Below are 18,778 nucleotides of genomic sequence, written 5' to 3'. Positions count from 1 at the left end.
ATGGAAAGACGTCCCCGTTGTTTTCATACTTCACTATATTTGTGCCCATGTTTTTTTTCCCCATCATGGAATTGCACCTTAACCAGGATCTTGCATCTTGTGGCCTTCCCTCGCCTCGGGGCTGATATTCAAGGGGAACAGAACGGAAGCAGAAGACGGTGGGGGGCCTCCCGGTCGGAAGGCAGACAGTTGTTCTGGCTGGAGACTACAAGCAACCTTGGCTCGTCCTCCGTCTGTTCGGGAGCCTGCTTGGGCCACGTTATCGTGGTTCTGAATGCTCAGTCTTAATTCCTCTTTAATAATCACACACTGTCAAGTTGATACTGACCGATGGTGGCCCTTCTCAGGGTTTTTGAGGTACAAAGAGGGGTCAGAAGTGGCTTCCTTCTGGGAGTGCCGGGGGACCACCATGCAGCTTGCCCATGGCTACACAGGCTGGCTCTTCTCCCAGGGAGGGGCACAGTGGGGGAACTGAACTCCCAACCTCTGGCTCTGCAGCCAGAGACCTCCACCCCTGAGCTATCTAGTCGATGTAAAGTCTAGCCCTGTAAAGCCTTAAACAGCTTGGGTCCAAGCTATCTGTCTCTCCTTTGATGAGCCCATCTGAATGTTAAGATGATGAGAGGCATCATTTATCTCAGTCCCGCCACCTTCACAGGTACATTTGGTGGGGACACGAGAGAGAGAGGGGCCTTCTCGGTGGCTGCTCCTTTAGACTCTGGAACTCCCTGCCACTGGAGGCCAGCCGAGCCCCATCTCGGCTGTCCTTCCGCAAGCAAAATAAAAGACCTTTTCCTCTTCAAACCACCTTTCTTTTAATCGCCTGAGTGGGATTTTTAAACAGATTGTTGTTGTACCTTAACGGCTTTGAATATGCTTCGGCTTTGTTTATGCCTTTTAGTATATGTTTTGATATTTTTTAACATTTGCGTGCTCACTGTGGTCAGCTTTAATATTGTCTTTTAAGGATGCAAGCCACCTTGTGTTTTTTTTTAAAAGAGAAAGGCAGGGCAGATATATTTTAAATAAAATAAAATAAATATCCACTTACCAACTGGATCGACAACATCTATGTGGTCAACGAAGTCCCTCTTGCCAAGGTAGACCGTGAGCTGTCGGGAAGTCCCAGAAACACAGGGGCAACATCAGTAAACTAGCACAGCACAGCCGTGAGTTTTACAAGCGGGTTTTATCACCTGCTGGAAAGCTGCACACATTTGTTTTTAAGCCTGGAACAACATCCTCTGCTATCGGTAAGCATCTGGCTACCAGACGACGCGGTTTCTCGGCCGATTTTTAATTTATTCTAACAGTCTTTACCCTGGCTGTCAAAGCAAATTTATTTATTTTTTAGATTTTGGCCTGGTCTTTGCCAAGCTGTGCATACAAGTTCGGAACCAAAAGGAGATAAATTAAAGCATCCATGCATGAGAACAAAAAAGTAGGATGTGGTACCTTAGAGGCCCCTGCCACGTAAACAGTGAAGACATGCCACAGAATCGTGGGCCAGTCTTTCTCACAGGGCTTGCAGACGGGAAACCCAAAGAAAAGGCAGGGTGGAATTTCCCCCGCAAAATATGAAGTGACAAGTAAACAAAGCAAGGGAAAGGGAAAGACCGAGAACTTGGAACTTTCCCATAACACTCTGTAAATATAATAAAGTCCTCATCGGGGAGCATCCTTCGGCTTCATCACGCACTGCCTTGTGGCTCCCCTTGGCCTCTCAGGGGCCCCCCCCAGCCCTTTCCCTCCGCAGGTTAGGGACTCTCCTCACCTGAACCAAAGTCAGGGACAGGTTGGGATTCCATTCAAAAGCAAAAAGACGTTGCTAGACTTTGATGGAAGCTTTCATGGAACACGGCCCACGTCTTCAGGCATACGAGTTAGAATGCCGAGAGACTGCTACAGCACAAAACCTTCCTAGAAGGATCTAAGAGACCATGGTGGCTGGTTGCATTTCACACCAGTAATGGTTTATGGCCTCTTCCACAATTACCAGACCCACCTTTTAAGGAAAAGCCTCACGGGTAAAGTCTGCTGTTCTCTACATCACCACATGCTGTTCCACTGTTGTTTCCTTTAATTATTGTCTCTGTTTTACAGAACCAGACTTCAAAAGAACAGCCAGGGCCATAAATTATTCTTGGATGTGAGATGCAAACAAACAACACTGTCTCTTATGAGCCTGGCATAAATGTTTTACCATGAGCAGTCTCTCTGTATTCTAACCTATACACCTGAAGAAGTGGGCTGTGTTCCACGAAAGCTTGCATTACAATATAGCAGTTAGTCTTTAAAATCCCACAATGTCTTTTTATTTTTGTTTTTTTCCCCTTTTGGGGTGTGTGTGTGTGTGTGTGTGTGTGTGTGTGTGTGTGTGTGTGTGTGTGTGTGTGTGTGTGTGTGTGTGTGTGTGTGTGTTTTTCTTGTTGAAATGCTGGCACACACTAACATGCCAACCACTCCGAAAACTGTTCTGGACGAATGTACATTGGCAAATTCCAAGGATTCAGCGGTGACAGCTCACTTCTTGCAAAGCTCATCTGCAGTGGCAAAACTTCATACTATGCACGTAAAACTAGCAAATCCAGGTGTTAAAGGAAGCCTTGCAGCACTTGAAGTTTTAAGTGGCATTTTCACCAGTGGCAACAGCTTTTGCAGCATCAGCTTTAGCAAAGTTACTCTGCTGAACTACAACGGCTGAGAAGTGGATACCAGGAATCACAATCCAAAAACCCTAACTTTCCAAAGTTTTGGGCTCAGCGACTCTAGGCTGGAACACCTGTGAGATTCACCAGCTGACCCTGGGCCAGGCACAGGCTCAGCCCGAAGTACCTCACAGGGCTGTTGTGAAGAATAAAGTAGGGAAGAGCCAGACAATACATTGAACTCACAGGAAGAGAGACTCGATGAATAAATTAATAAATGGCGAGCCTTCTCATCTCCTTTTGTCCCTGACCCTCTTCCTTTCTGTCCCGTTGTTCGTGTATTCAGATTTATGCAGGCAGGGACCTACTTGATGATGGTGGGGAAGACACCTTGGAAAAGTTATCATCTTGCATCAGAAGATGCCGTGCACTGTAGAAACTGTCTCGGTCTAAGCCGGAGGTTGGAAATTTTATTTTTGTGAAAAAGAACCGCAGGGCTGAGGTTTTTTCAAAAGTAACTTTCCCAGGATATGAGCTAACCTGGTATCGTCCACAATGACAGGGACTTTCCAGTTCTAGATGGGTTTTTTCCCCTGATTCTACCCAGAGATACTGAGAACGTGGGACATTTTGGGCCACTCGCCTGTCCTGGCACATTGTAGCCACCCACGTCATGAAAGGGAACACAGGACGACAAAACCGTTAACAGAAAATTTAGCAGGGGACCCCTTCGTTATCCAGCCTCCTTCCTTTTTCAGCAGAGCTATGAAAGGGGTAGGTGTTCACCCTCCATTTACTCCAGAGTAAGCAGAGCATTCTACTCAGGAGTCCGAAGCAGGCAAACCTACACCGATGGTTCCCGGATCATCTTCAAAGTCAACTTGGGAGGGAAAGAAAGGGCTGGTTTCTGCTAAAGCCCGTCTTTGGATAAACTTCCAGCTGACAGATGGCCAGGAACAGCTTAGTGGGGAATTTAGATGATCCCACATGCCATCCCCATTTATTTTAGCAGCTCATCCATCTTACAGAGCATTTAGAAAAGATTTACACGGCTTGTGGGAAAACAGTGGGGTTTGTTCCTGCTCCTTGGTGACCATCCACGAAAAGCAGAACTTTCCCGTCAAGGATGGGAAACTTGAGGGCCGTGGACTCAGTGGAGGAGCAGAGGGTTTTAAATCCAACACGGGGCACAAGAACTGTCGCCCTCCCGTAGAAGCAGCAGCTCAGAGGATGGAGCAATTCCTTTTGGGGCTACTATCAGTGCTGTTGGGGGGCTCACCACCCCCTCCCCGGGCTCCCTTCTTCCGTCAAAGCATAGCTGCCTTCCTCACAGGATCTAGGAGAGAAATGGATTCTCCTAGAAACAGGGTATTCATCTGAGCTATTTCCTTTCTCACAGAAAGTATTTGAGGGCAGTTTGGGTTTGAATGGGGAATTAAGAGCTGTTAATTCTGCAAAAGTCCCGCTCCTCATTTGCTGACAGGGTCTGATCCAACTGCCTGCATCTTCTAAAGGCTCGTGGGAGGAGTGGCTAATGTGGACTTACAGAAGGAGCACCAGTACTTCCAAATTTACCACCAGGTCGCTAGATCCTCCTGCAATCCCTCAGCCAGAGTCACCACTACCACCAGCCTTGCTAGCTTAGAAGTTGTGGTCACGATTCCAAGTTGTGAACTGTGTGTTTCCGGCACAGACAAGACACGTGATCCGGTGAGATGCCAAGAGCCAGCGCATGCCTAGAGCCCCCAGCTTGCATTCTCTAGAGGTTTTACTCTCTACAACCCATCTGTACATAAAAATTGGGCTATTTCTTGAAGACGGCAGTACCTCGCAAAGATCCAGAATGCCTTCACTGCTTAGGGACTGTTGTGATGTGAGAAAGCCTAGAGGCAGCTGGTAGTTGAAGCTGGGGGTTCGAACCCCCCACCCCCCAATGACAGAGTCAGAGGCACCCTCTGCTTGGACATTAAAGGAAACTCCTCGGGTGGGGCAGATCAGAGATGGATGACAGACAGACAGAATCCGGCTCTCCAGTCAGCTTCATCTGGCCCCAGCCGCCCTGTTATGGCCATCCAGCTGGAACTGACATAGAGCCACCCTGACAGGGCCATCAAGGCAGGTGAGAGATTTTAAGGAGAGGTTCGATCGGTTCCAGCATACACCCCACTCAGTTTCCACAGCTGAGCAGGGAACTGAAGTCGGCTCTCCTGGGTCTTAGTCACACTATCTACTACACAACAGGGGGTACCTGAAACAAATGCTAATCAGTTGCCTATCAGATCCCTAGCTCTTTGAATTGCAATGGCTTAGACTGTAAACCAATTGCTGTTTTTTTAATAGTTGTGTAACAATGGAAATGCTGTTCACTTTTATTATAATTAATTTTTTAAAAATGCTATATATACAAAAGTACAATCTCCAAATCCCACAAGGTGCTAGTTCCCTTCTGTGTTAGGCCTCACCCTAGAGTCCTGGTTTCAATTTTGGACAGTGCATTTTTAAGAAGGATGCTGACCAATTGGAGTGAGTTCAGAGGAGGGCAACCAGGATGATGATCAGAGGAAGATGACAAGGATGATCATGGGGCCGGAACCCAAGCCTGATGAGGAAAGGCTGGAAGAACTGGGCATGTTTAGCCTTGAGAAAAGAAGACGGAGAAGTGATACGATAGCACTTTTCAAATATTTGAAAGGCAGTCACACAGAGGAGGGGGCAAGATCTGTTCTCCATCATCCCAGAGTGCAGGACAGGCAACCATGGGCTCAAGTTATAGGAAGCCAGGTAGCTCATCTACCGCAGAAACCCAACTAGGGTTGCTGGAAACCAGTGGTTCCCAATCCTTGGCTCACCCCGGTGTTCTTGGACTGCAACTCCCAGAAACCCCAGCCAGCCAGGCTGGTGGCAAAGGCTTCTGGGAGTGGCAATCCAGAAACATCTGGGGAACCACTGCTGTCAGCAGTGGCATGCAAAAAAAACCCCCCAACAAATAGAGTTTGCTCAAAATTTTAAAAACCAAGCCACACATTTTCTTAGATCAGGTTCTGGGATCTGACACTTGCTCCTCCAGAAAGCCAGGGACCCATCACGGATCTTCCTTTTTTCAACCCCAACCCAGATGACATGGTCTTGCTCCTTCTGTGTCTCTTCCCTTGAGAAGGGCGGCTTGAGGCTGTAAACCCTGCAGAATTTCTTCTCTCCAGGTCCAGAACAAGACGAGGAGCGTCTTACTGTTGTCGAGGTCCCCGCACTTGGCACAAAAATTCTTCTTCAGAGAACTGGTGTTTCCCCCCTTTTTTGGAGAAGCTGAGTCCATGCAAGCAGAAAAAGACTAGCTGGGGGACCCATGGGAACCAGCGACCCACCCGAGGCTTCTAGTTCACAGACATCCGTGGAAGGAGGCAACGGCGAGGAAGGAGTGTGGCAACCCAATTTATGCTATTGTCCCCTATTTTGCTATTTTCTCAAAGGTGCACACAATTCGTTCTTGCAAATGGTCACCCGGAGTCAAAGGTATCTCGCCGGCCAGGAGAAAACAGGGCTAGCTTGCTTTCCCAAAACAAGCAAGAATTCCCACATCTAACTCTAATATCACTGAGCCAAGTGGGGTTCGGAACAGTTCTAAGCCAGCGCTGCCTCCAGCTAAGCGGCAACACATATTCTGTGAACGCTTCCACATTTGCATGCTGGGGGGAAAAACCTGTTATGTATACGTTGCATTAATGTGTTTCCTGTAATAAGTTCATTTCCTGCTCTCCTCCTTCTCCCACTTCAGTGGTGCGGAGAACGATTCGGTTCAGAAGGGGGGAGGCAACGGTCGGCCAGTGAATTCCACCACTTTACGGCGGCTTGCAAGTTTCCTTCCTTTGAGCCCATTATTCCCGTCCCCGGCAGAAGGATGCAAAACTTTGTCCAGAAAGTTGCAGGCGTAAAAGAGGGGGAAATGTACGAGGATCCCTCTTGCAAAGGTGTTCTTCCCTCCGCGCAACATGCTCGTTCAGTCTCTCAAATAATTCCTAAACCTTAATGAGCCTGGTGGGATCCTGGTGAAAACTGCCATGCTGAAGTTAAGACCCTACTCGCAACCTGAGTTTGATTCCCACGGGTTCAGGTAAGCGGCTCAAGGCTGGCTCAGCCTTCCATCCTTCTGAGGTCACTCAACTCAGCTCAGAGTGGGGGAACAAGGGGCCGCCTGGATAATTAATTAACATGGACACCACCCCACGAGTGCTTTAAGCACGACGGGGAAGTATAGAGGCAGCTCATTTTGCTTTACAGAGGCAAAAAAAAGGACACAAGGAGGGAAAAGAAAAGGTTGGTGCAGACGGCAAGCAAAGAAGGCCAGCTTGGAAGCCAAGGGGACCCCGTGCCAACCCACAAATGCACACGGAGAGACATGGTCGTTCCTTGGGAGAGATATCTGTGTCTTGGCCGGCCCACGGGCATCTCTCTCTGAATGGCAGCTTGCCATTGCGTCCCTTTATCAGAAGCGAACACATGCTCGCGGCCATCCAACCATCTAGCAAACTCTTCCAGTCGGCTGTATCACACTTTATCACTCGTCATCTTTAACCGTATTCTGCTATTTTAAGTTCCAGGGCTGGCTTGACTTCCCTTCTTGTCCATTGACCCACGTTATCTTCTTCTTCTTCCTAAACCGCAGGGTTCGGGGTTTTTTTTGGTTGGGGGATTCTGCAAAGTGTCATCAAAAATGAAAGTTTCCAAAGACTCCCCTCTCTTCCTCAAAGGAGCCCCAAAGGCGACCCTCAGAGGGCGGCGGTGGGGAGGTGCTGTTGAATGTGTTGGAACTACGATGCAGTGGGGACAGGGGTCCCCCAAAATCAGAGAGAGGCATCTTTTCATGAGGAGAGTCCTTCCACCGGCAGAGGTCCTATCCGGCATCCGGCCCGTTTGGCTCAGCCTTGCCTTAAAGGCTGCCTTTTGTTTCATTTCTGCTCTTTAATATCTTTACAGGCCCATTCCTTTATTATATTTTAATTGGGCCTGAAGATCTTCAACGCTCTCATTTTCATGCACAGGACAGAAATACCAATTTCCCCCTCCTCCTCATTGGCAAGAAGGCGGGGTGTTTTCCATCAGGCTTAAAACACCCTCCTGATCCATCTTCCCACCCTTGGCTCTATGTATTTCTCATCCCCGTCCCTTCCTCCCCACCCAATCCGATGGTTTTGCTGTTGGCCAGCACAGAGGGCTTGCCGGTTGCTAATTGATTGTGCAGTATCTGGATTCGGAGCACTTTCGAAATTAATAACAGCAACAGCAATCACACTAGCTTTAATGAGCTGTTGCATGCATACAATTTCCTTTCCCTTATATTTGTTCTAGCGTTTCGGCAATTATCTTGCCTCCAGGAGGACGCAAGCCATTTCCCACTGGTAAGACCAGGCGTACGTGATTGATTAATTAATGTATATCTCCCTTGCCAGACGGCCCGGTATTTTTCCACATTTGCCGTGGCGTAACATTTTTCTGCTTCTTTCACACCACCTCTCCGCGCAGACCGTATCTGCTTTGCCTCCAAGATCAGGCCGGTGTGTTCTTATTGCGCTCCCTCTCACCTGCACGCACGCACACCACCCTTTCTCTGCTTCTTTTAAGCAGTAGGTGGTCCAACGGCTCAACCTGACCAATGAAGTACACACCGGAAACACACCAGCGGCTTTAAAGTCAGCAAGACAGTATCCATAGAGTCGTAAAATAACTGAGTTGGAAGGGTCCTCTTAAGGCCATCCAGTCCAACCCCCTGCTCAAGGCTGGGATCCAAAGCAAATCAGATCTTCAAGGTGGCTGTCTAAATTTCTCTTGAATGCCTCCAGGGTTGGAGAGCTCGCCAGCTCCCTCTGAGGTCATGGGTTCCCTTGTTGTACTGCTCTAACAGTCAAGAAGGTTTTCCTGATATTCAGTGTAAATCTGCCTTCCTGTAGCTTGAGTCCACTGTTGCCTGTCCTGCACTCTGAGATGATCGAGAACAGATCCTGCCCCTCCTCTGTAAGGACAGCCTTTCAAGTCTTTGAAGAGGGTTCTCCTCTCGTCTCCCTTCTGTCTTCTTTTAGAAGGCTAAACATGGTCAGTTCTTGCAGCCTTTCCTCCTCCTAGGGGTTGGGATCCAGCCTCTTAATCCTCCTGGTTGCTCTTCTCTGAGTTTGCTCCAGTTTGTCAGCAACCTTCTTCAAGTATGGTGCCTATGCTTGCCTGGATCCTCAGAGAAGGAGACAAATCTCACGCTAAGCAGGAGGCAACACAAAATAATAATAATAATAATAATAATAATAATAATAATAATAATAATAATAATAATAATAATAATAATAATAATAATAATAATAATAATAATGATGATGATGATGATGATGATGATGATGATGATGATGATGATGATAATAATAATAATAATAATAATAATAATAATAATAATAATAATAATAATAATAATAATAATAATAATAATAATAATAATAATAATAATAATAATAATAATAATAATAATAATAATGTTGTTTTATTCTCCTGAAGGAGGTTTCAAACTCCAAGCATGAGCCTTCATCCATTCCGGGTGCATGACGGAAGTCGAAGGAGAGGACAAGGCAAGGAGGAAAGAGAGAGTTCGGAGTGGACTCTTGAGCCCATGGGGCCATCCGAAGTAGGGAGAGCACAGCCTCTTGTGTCCTTTCCCACCATCTGTTGGCCCAGAAAAAGCAGCAACCCCCTTCATTCATTCATTCATTCATTCATTCATTCATTCATTCATTCATTCATTCATTCATTCATTCATTCATTCATTCATTCATTCATTCATTCATTCAATGTATACCCTGCGGACCGAAGTCTACTCTGGGCAGCTAAACTAATCTGGGCGGCTTTCGAATCTTCACTTGCTCCGCCTGCGTGAGTCTCCCTGAAATTTCCAAGAAGGGGGTCCCGCTGACAAGAGGCCCCCCTCCCTGTGGGCCAGCCTGCCAGCCCCCCAGTTGTGCAGGGTTACCACCGTCCCTTCTCCAAATCATCTGCCTGGCACGCTGGCACCCTATCTACAGTATATCACAGAAGTGATATCAACTGTGAGGGGGGTGTCCTCACTTCTGTGAAATACTGTCGCTGTAGGGAGGGGCACGATGGATGCCCGGAGGGTGGCCTTCACCCGCTTCTCGCCAAGCAGGAGAGGAGCCACCTCCCAAACCGTCGTGAGTCAAGAGGGCAGCTGTTTTGGTTTCCTCTGACCTGAAGAACAAACGTTCACGCAGAAAAACAGCCTCCGGGATGACCAAGCCAAAGGCACCGAGCCGGCCCTCCTTTGATCTTGCCTGGTTGCCCCGATTCCCCGGAGGCTGGTCCCCGTCTTCCGTTCCCAGCTTCACAGGCTGCCGGATGGGCAGAGAGGGAAGGGTGGCGGCTTCGACAAAAAGCCTCTGGAATTATTTCCAGGCCCAGCTCATTAACTCTCTGACCCCTTCGTTCATCCAATTAAGTAACTCAATAAGCTTCTGCCTCAATCACATTTCCAGCGGGTCCTGTGGCTTGGAAGCTGATGGTGTGACTCATCTGGAAAAAAACAATGCTGGATAAACAAGCCCCCTGCCCGGGGGACAAATATCTTGGCCAGGGGTGGAGGAGGAGTTGTCGTCCTCACTGGAGACCCGGGAAGGGATACCGACAGCTGGGAGAGGCAGAGAGCTTTCTCAGGTCTCAGGGAAGCTGAGCCCTGGACGTACAGGTTAAGGGCCCCAGAACTTGGAGATGGGGCAACTCCCAGAAACCACTGGACACGTTATCCCAGAATCCCCCAAGAGGTCCACCCGCTGGCTAGGTTGGGACTTCCGGATCCAAAAGATCTAAAGCCTCTCCATTTCCCACGACCACTCGATTCATCTTGGGTGGAAGGTTCACCTTGTTTCTTGCAGCAAGCAAGGATTCTGCTCTGGAACGGCTCCCCCCGAGCTTTGAAAAATTGCTTTTTTTGGACAGAGACCTGCAGAACGCCCAGAGTGGCGTTCTGCTCTATTTCAAACAGGTTCTACCACCGTAGCTGCACCCCTTTGCTGCAGCAAATATATGACACACATTTTTGTGAGACCTTGAAGCCTACACAGCTGTCACTTCTCCAAAGCCTTTGCTTATGAAGGCTAAGAACATCCGGATTTTGGGGGGGGGGGGGGTATTCCTGATTTTTACTAGGCACAGATACAAAACCTGAGCAATGAGGAGAGCCGACCCAGGGGGGTGAGTAAGGTATGATTCATTTGAAGTGTGGCGTTGGAACAGAGTGTGGGGGATGAAACGGAGGCTGGCGTGCTTTGGCCACTGCGTAAGAAGAGAAAACTCACTGGGAAAGATGGACGGCGCTACAAAAAGTCAAAGGCAGCAGAAAAAGAGGAATAATGAACCTCGGGCGGATTGGTGGATTAAAGGGAGAGCCAGAGGCTTGAGTTGGCAAGCGCTGGCAGATGCCTGGGTGCGTCACCACAGGGTCACTAGGACTTCACAAGCAGCTGGATGGCACTCAACCACAAACGACGGCAGCCTCCTTCTTTAGAGGTTGGTTTGCTGTCAAAAACCTCTGAGCTCAGATTCTTCATTCCAAAACAAATTCATTTTACTGTCCCTTGGGGTTAAAAAAATGCATAAAGCTTTCTGAATTTGGAGTCAAGGCAATCGAACGGCAAGGGTCAGAAATAAGGAGCCAAACCGTCGTTTTTTAACATTATTATTATTTCCACCATAAAAGCCAACAACTCGAGCTTCGGAGCAACCTCTCCCCGGTCTGGCTGAGAATGCAGCGCACCCTCGAACGCAGGCCTCGACCGACTGCCAGGTCCCCTCTTCCTCATCCCAGAGGCTCACGGTGATGCGCACAGTGTTCGAATCAGACTCTGATGGTGTGGTTGGCTTTGTTTACCAACCACGGCTTGCTGGGGCCTCCTTAACCTGCCAGCCAGCACTAAAGGTCCACCTTCGTGGCACCGAAGGAGAGGAGCCCATGGGGAGACCCTGAACCTGCCAGCCGGGTGAAGGATAGAGCGGACCCCTCGTGATTATTGCTGGGGAGAGGCAGAAAGGCTGGGGTTCAGAAAAGGGGAGACAACGCTGGGGCAGAACAGCGCTAAATCTTCCTCCCCACTCCGAGAGCAGTTCGCTAGAACCCCCTCTGCCCCACCCCAAACTGGTCTCTAGTCTGCTATATGAGTGAGACCGTCATGTGCCATTCAAGTCAGTTTTGACTTCTGGAGACCCTGTTTTTAGGGTTTTCCAGGCAGAGATGACACAGAAAGGGTTCCCGGTTTCCTTCTTCTGGGCTCAGTTCTGGGACTCCTGTGCAGCTGGCCCAAGGCCACCCAGGCTGGCTCTTCTCCCAGGAGACACAGTGGGGGAAATCGAACTCACAACCTCTGGCTCTGCAGCCAGAGACCTAACTGACTAAACTATCCATAGGTAAAGGTAAAGGTTCCCCTTGACGTTTAGTCCAGTCGTGTTCGACTCTAGGGGCCGGTGCTCATCCCCGTCTCCAAGCCGTAGAGCCAGCGTTTTATCTGAAGACAACCTTCCGTGGTCACGTGGCCAGTGCGACTAGACACGGAACGCCATGACCTTCCCACCGAGGTGGTCCCTATCTATCAACTCACATTTTTTACGTGCTTTTGAACGGCTAGGTTGGCAGGAACTGGGACAAGTGACGGGAGCTCCCTCCGTCCCATGGATTCGATCTCACAATGGCGGGTCTTCTGACCTTGCAGCCCAGAGGCTTCTGTGGTTTAACCCGCATTGTCACCCACGTCCTTTCTAAACTATCCATAAAAACCCTCAAATTGGAACGGTGTAATGGAAAGGCGGAGGACTTCCCAGACTCCAGGGCCACTGAAAATATCTTTTCCATTGCACTGTTCGGTGCAACAAACCCCTGAGTCTTGTCAAAAAACTTTGTACAAAACCTTTGTGTTTTTAAAAAAAAAGAATGCAGAGAGTAGGGGTTCAGCAGGAATGCTGATGGGATATCCCACAGCTGAAGAATACTTTCCCGGGGAGTAGAACCAAGACTCACACACCCTCCTCCCATTTTTAAGATGTGCCTTGGCTAGCTAGAGGATCAGCAGGTATCAAGGAGCAGGAAGTCTCTTCCACCTTAACAGCATTACTATCTCCTCACCCCACTCCACCCCGCATTTTCAGTTTTTAAAGCAGGGGTGTGGCCCTTGTTTCAGCCCCGACAGATGGAAGGGTCTTGAGGGACCATCTTCCATTTCCCCGCAAAGTGTAGAAAGCACCGGTCAATTTTATCTAAGTCCCACTGGGTTGGGGGGAAATCCCAGAATGCCAGCTTTCCTGCCTGCAAATCTCAACTCTGCTGTTTGCAGGCAGCTGAAGTACAGTGGTGCCTCGCATTGCGACGTTAATTCATTCCAGCGAAATTGCTGTTGAACGAAAATGTCGCAATGCGAAATAAAAAAGCCCATAGAAACGCATGAAAACGTGATTAATGTGTTCCTATGGGCTTAAAACTCACCGTTCAGCGAAGATCCTCCATAGCGCGGCCATTTCTGGTGCCTCTTAAGCGAGGAATCCGTCCCAGAAAACAGCAGGTGGCCATGTTTTTTTCCCGGCGGCCATTTTGAAACAGCCGATCAGCTGTGCGAAAATGGTCACTTTGCGATGATCGGTCATCGCAAAGCAAAAATACCCCATAGGGAACATCGCAAAGTGATCGCAAAAGCGATCACAAAATGTTAGTCGCAAAGCGATTTCATCGCTAAACGGAATGATCGCTATGCGAGGCACCACTGTACATTGAAATGTCTTCTGGCCTTTCTTTGCTGATCCACCTGAAGGCTCCAGATTCTCTGTTCCTCTCTAGATTCTATTGCCGCTCCAAGTATAGGTTTCAAAGTCCGTGAGCAATAAACTGCAAAAACTAGCAGTGTGGGGGTTCGTGTTTTTCAGATGACAACGGCAGCCTGTCTAGGGAATTCTTGACGTGGTCGTTCAAAAACTCAAATCTAACATCACCACCCCAAGATCAGCAACATGGCCTAATTCATACACCTTCCAGGGTATTCTTTGCCCTGATGCAGAATTTCGTAACTTTTTTTTTCGAATCGCAGAACAGAGAAAACTGCTGGAATCCAACTGAGACACTGCACCAGCGCAACTCCACCGATGTAAATTTCAGCCACAGGTTGAGAGGTCACGGCGGGCGCTAGCTATGGCATGCCGGCCATTTGCTGGTGAGATTTACACCGATGGACTTAGCCAGTGGGGTAGGCAAATCGGATTCTGGCCCTTATACTGTAATTCCATTACAGCCCAGAGGCAGAACAGTACGCCTTAACATGACTCACCCTGAACACCACACCTTAGCATGACTTGCTCTCTACACCGACCTGTACCCTTTCCCAAACAGCCAGCCACATCCGACTTTTAGTCCTGCTTAGAAGAGGACCTCCTGAAAAGAGTGGGTCCCGTTAGCCACCAGTCCCTCGAGCCCTCCTGAATCCGTCTTCTATGCCAGACGAAGGGTGGATCTAGCCCATAAGCCTTAGAGGGGCTTGGCCGTTCCCCTCTTTCAAAATGACCGGCTGCTTAACTACACGATCACCCCATTTCTTTTACTGCGACCCCCTTTCTCTTTCAGAACAGATGCTCCTTGCCCCCCAAATGCCTCAGAGTCACCTCATTCTAGAGCGCTTGGGTGAGGATGATGGAAGCCACGATAACCTATGGCTGCCTCTGAAGGGGGGGGACACCCCATTTCCCCCAAATGTCTCAGAATAACACAAGAAGTAAGGTGGGTGAATGGGAGGGTGTTGACTGCGGGCCTCTGCTTAGAAGGCCAGGGACCCCATCCTGTTGCCATAATAGAGGTCCCTAAAATGGCAGTGACAGGATGGACACAGAACCACCCCCCGCCCTCCATACAAAGACTTAAAAATCTCCCTGCATAGCCACCCTATTTTGCTGGCCCTTTGCGATCGCCACCTCTCTTCCAACCCACAATGAGAGATGGGGAAGCCCTGGAAAAACAACCCAGAAAAATGAAAGGGGAAAAAAGGTTCCCCCCACAAAGCCATTTTATATGGCTCCAAAATGTCCAGAAATCTTACCTCTCTACCCTGGTCTGTGAACAAAAGCCACTCCCCTTTTGAAATCCTGGGCTTCTCCTCTCATGCACTACTCTTATTAGTTTTCCAGCTTATTCACTTGGATTCACAAGGGATGCTTAGGTGTAACTTTCACAGGGACCTGTGAAAACTCTAAAGACCAAACATGGGTCTGTCCAGCGGGGGGGGGGGGGGGGCTTTTTACGTGAACCAGCCTTGGAGAAGGAAACAGCCTCTTTTTCAGTTTTCAAAACCATGCCACTCAGGTAGATGCCCCTGACGGAGCTCTCAAGAGAGACTCCCCCACAAACCGTGGGAGGCAAGTTTGTCTCGTCATCCTGTCAAAGATTCGTCAAGAGAGCCTCCCAGCCGGTCTCACCCCAACCACCATTGAAATCGACGGACTTTTCACGCTGGAGGCAGATCTCTACCCAATCCACGAGGAACAAGACAGACCCCCCCCTCCGAAGGACACAGCTCACAAGAATACGACGGCAGGCAGAGGCCGGTGTGAACAACGTAGTAATGCATACACATCTTTACACACAGTTGGCACCCCTTCCTAAAATGGCCGAGGCTCTCCTACCCCGATGGACAAGCTTCTTTCTTTTATTTCCTACCTGCCTGTGATTTTCTTCTCTGTTTCTTAACTACATCACTGTTCTTAAATTCTCAAATTCTTTTGGCCACGGTCATCAACACAATAGGAAACCAATATAAACTGAATCAGGATGAGAGAGGTCGCGTAAGGAACCTTAGAAGGTGGTGTGTGTGAAGATTTGCCTCCGGTCTGTGGCCCCCTTCAAAATGGGCCGGAACCCCCTGGAGGGCCACAGGTCCCTTCTGTTGAACGTGGCTGCTGAAAACCACGGGCTTGCAAAGACTTCGGTTTTGCCTCTACAGCTGTCACAGCTTGGGAAAGTGACTTCCTTGCAGTCAAACTCCCCAGAATTCCCAGTCCGTGGGTTGGCTGGAGGATTCCTGGAACTGCGCAGAAGTAACTTCCCCCAGGTCCGTCTCTCTTCCCTTCCACCTCCCCAAACCCAAGCATCAAAAAAAGGAAGTTTCAACCTACCTTGCCGTTAGGACTGGCCTTCTTGAACACTCTGCAAAACAAGAAGAGAAGGAGAAAAGGGAGTGAGCAACGCAAGAGGCCGGTCTGGCTCCTACTTAGCAGCTCTCAAGATCTCCAGCAATCCCAAGGGGTTCCCTTACAACGACTCCATTGAATTCAATGGAAGGGCTCGGGTTAAACCTATGCATTTGGTCTCCTCTTTCAATGGGGGCCATCATGCCCAGTGGCATCCCATAAGTGCCTCAGAGCATGTTTGCACACCCACGTCTTATAATTCAGTGTTCCCTCTACGCCCCCAACTCATCTCTTCCTTTAAGCAGTTAGAAGCAGCCACAACATTTTGCCCCATCTCCTCCGTTTGACCACAGAGACTCTTGGTAGTCAATTCTTGGCAGTCTCAGAGCTTGGAAAAGCTACTTCTTTGGACTACAGCTTTCAGGGTGGCCACGCTGGCTGGGGCCTCCTGGGAGATGTAGTCTGAAAAAAAGCAACACCTCCGAGCTGCACAACTCGGAACGGCGCATTTGAGTGAAGCAGCACAAGAACTGCAGAGGTCTTCTTAACCAGCTGGGACTGGCCAATTTTCCCACCGTGGAGAGGATTATGGAGCCTCTGCCTTGCCAGAGAGCAGAAGAACAACCCGGTGGCAACATCACAAGCGTGGCTAAATCCAGAGATCCAAAGCCAGACTCTGACAAACTCAAGGAAGTCTGCTCGGAAAGATGAATTGGTCCATTTTGCTCGGCGGTGGCACATAAACTGGTTTTGGGGAGCTGGTACTGAATTCATTTTGGGTTTCCGTCTGAATTTTAAAGGCTCTGTCTAACTCGCTGAACCTATCTTGGAGACATTTCAGAACCTTGGAGAGTTCCTGGAAAGTTTGGACCACCACCGGGATGCCATTCACCATCTGCTCCAACCATCTGCTCAGAGTCACCAGCTTTCTCGTTGTGCTTTCTCTCAGGTTCAGAATCTTAGCACTCGACAGTCAAGGTCTAAAGTCTACAAGACAATGGTCTTTCATTCTTCCATGAAATGATCACACATGCATGCGCACGCGCGCGCGCACACACACACACACACACACACACACACACACACACACACACACACACACACAAACACACACACACGGTTCATCTTTTGTCAACGAGCCAGGGGAGGTGTGAGAAGCTGAAAACTGCCTGGGGCACCGGATTCTCGGGCTCTTTATTCCCCTCCTCCCCAAAAAAAACCCCAAAGAAAAGTAATTTTTACAGGCTCAGGAATTTGCAAATACTTTTTTTTTCAATAAGCCGGCGCTCGAGCTACTAAAGTTACTTGCCTACAAAGAATCCCATTGCTTCAAAGCTTCTCCCCACTCCCAAAGGGAAACCATGAGATGGTGCAATAAAAGTTTCGTGGATGTTTTAGGATTCCATCCCATCCACCCAGTTCTCATGCTTGCTTTAAAAAAATGTGGATATTCTTGATGGGCAAAACAATGACGTAACCCCATAAAACATGGCCCTTTCCAGCTGTGACAAAACCCAGGACACACAAATGTCCCTTTACATCCGCATCAGCGCTCTTGGCTGTTCTGTGTCACCTGACGTAAGGTAGACCCTAGCAGGGTTTCCGTGGTGCGTGAGATAGGTAAGGCGTGGTTAGACCTGTGCCCACCCCACCCTCATCAGTGGGCTTCTATGATAGAGCAAAGATTTGAACCCACGTCTCCTGAGTCCTAGCTTCACACTCTGCCAAACCAACCTTCTATATCAGGGTAATAATAACAACGAAAACGATGGCATGCCATCAGGTCCATTCCAACTTACGGCGATGAGAAAAATCAAACGGCGGCTTCAGTTTTAACTCCTCTCCAGCAACGTGGCTAAGCCACACGCCAGAGAGTTAAAAGCATCAGAAGATCTGTGTAGAGATGCCACTTCGCTTGGAACCACGGACACTCTCGTCGCCTGGCCTACCTCACAGAGCGAACACATCAACAAAGCATGGATCGCAGCCGCTACATACACTGCCTTGATCTCACTGGAGGATGTGGGTGGGTGGGTGTGGGTGTTATAAATGCAGCAAAAACATTAACAGAATGGGTCATATCTCCATGCATTATTATGAGAGGCAGCCGTGCCTCGTTACTGAAAATGGTGGTTGCACCTTTTGACGGGATCGGTCTCTGCTCTTCGACAGCACAAGGGAAAAATGGGGGTGAGGGTTTGGGTAATGCACAGCAGGTTTATATATCGAGCAGACACAGATTAATTTGCACGGCACGTTGCTAAGCAGAAGCGGTCAGACGGGAGTTTTCCACGGCTGTGCTGCAGTTCCCCATAACATCTGCTATGGGTAACAGAGGAACGTGATCTTGAAAAACCATCATGCAACCTGACCTCATCCTTCTGGCAGCCCCATGACCTCAGCACTGGGGTTCAGTCCAAGGGCTGTTCCAGGCTGGACTTCTTTGCTTTCTTTCATCTTCCCCTCCCTTTGATCCTCATTTCCCATACAGCTCCTGCGACTTAGGAGTGAGCCCATGAATGGATGATTCTCCCCCTCCCCCAAAATGGTCCTGTGGGTTGAATGAATTCTTGGCCTTTATTTAGAATGAGTGCAGTTTAACAGCCCGAGGGTCAGCACAGACCGAATGGCCCCTGTGGAAGTCTTCCTCTTGCAAGGTTATCCCTCCAGACACCCAAGTCTTTCAGTACTAGGTGCAAACAGAGTGGTCTCATGTCTCAGGGACCAGCTGAAAAACAAAAGCAGGCTCATCAGCCAGATACAGAGGGAGGTAAGCTCCTAGGCAGTCCTTCTAGATGCACAACGCCTCATCTATTAAAGCCAGGGGTTATACACGTGCTGTGGTCCATGGGGTCACGAAGAGTCAGACACAACTAAATGATGACGATACACATATTGTATCTATAGCTAAGCGATTTATTAGGCATCCTTCAGTC

General features: G+C 48.9%; 1 protein-coding gene across 3 annotated transcripts in view; it reads right to left on the bottom strand.

Moving 5' to 3' along the window:
• The window catches only part of ARRB1 (arrestin beta 1), a 114,755-nt gene that overhangs the window by 24,588 nt on the left and 71,389 nt on the right, over positions 1–18,778 (bottom strand). For all 3 annotated transcript variants that reach the window (XM_072993403.2, XM_072993401.2, XM_072993402.2), the window contains exons 2-3: positions 15,828–15,858; positions 1,052–1,112 (exon numbers count right to left, since the gene is read on the bottom strand). In XM_072993403.2, coding sequence (XP_072849504.1) covers positions 1,052–1,112; positions 15,828–15,858 — 92 coding nt within the window. The remainder of the gene's footprint in view (positions 1–1,051; positions 1,113–15,827; positions 15,859–18,778) is intronic.

The sequence above is a fragment of the Pogona vitticeps genome, chromosome 3, assembly GCF_051106095.1.
Source record: "Pogona vitticeps strain Pit_001003342236 chromosome 3, PviZW2.1, whole genome shotgun sequence".
NCBI classification, from domain to species: domain Eukaryota; kingdom Metazoa; phylum Chordata; class Lepidosauria; order Squamata; family Agamidae; genus Pogona; species Pogona vitticeps.
Note: the sequence above shows the minus strand (reverse complement) of the source record. Positions and strands in the feature narration are given on the sequence as shown.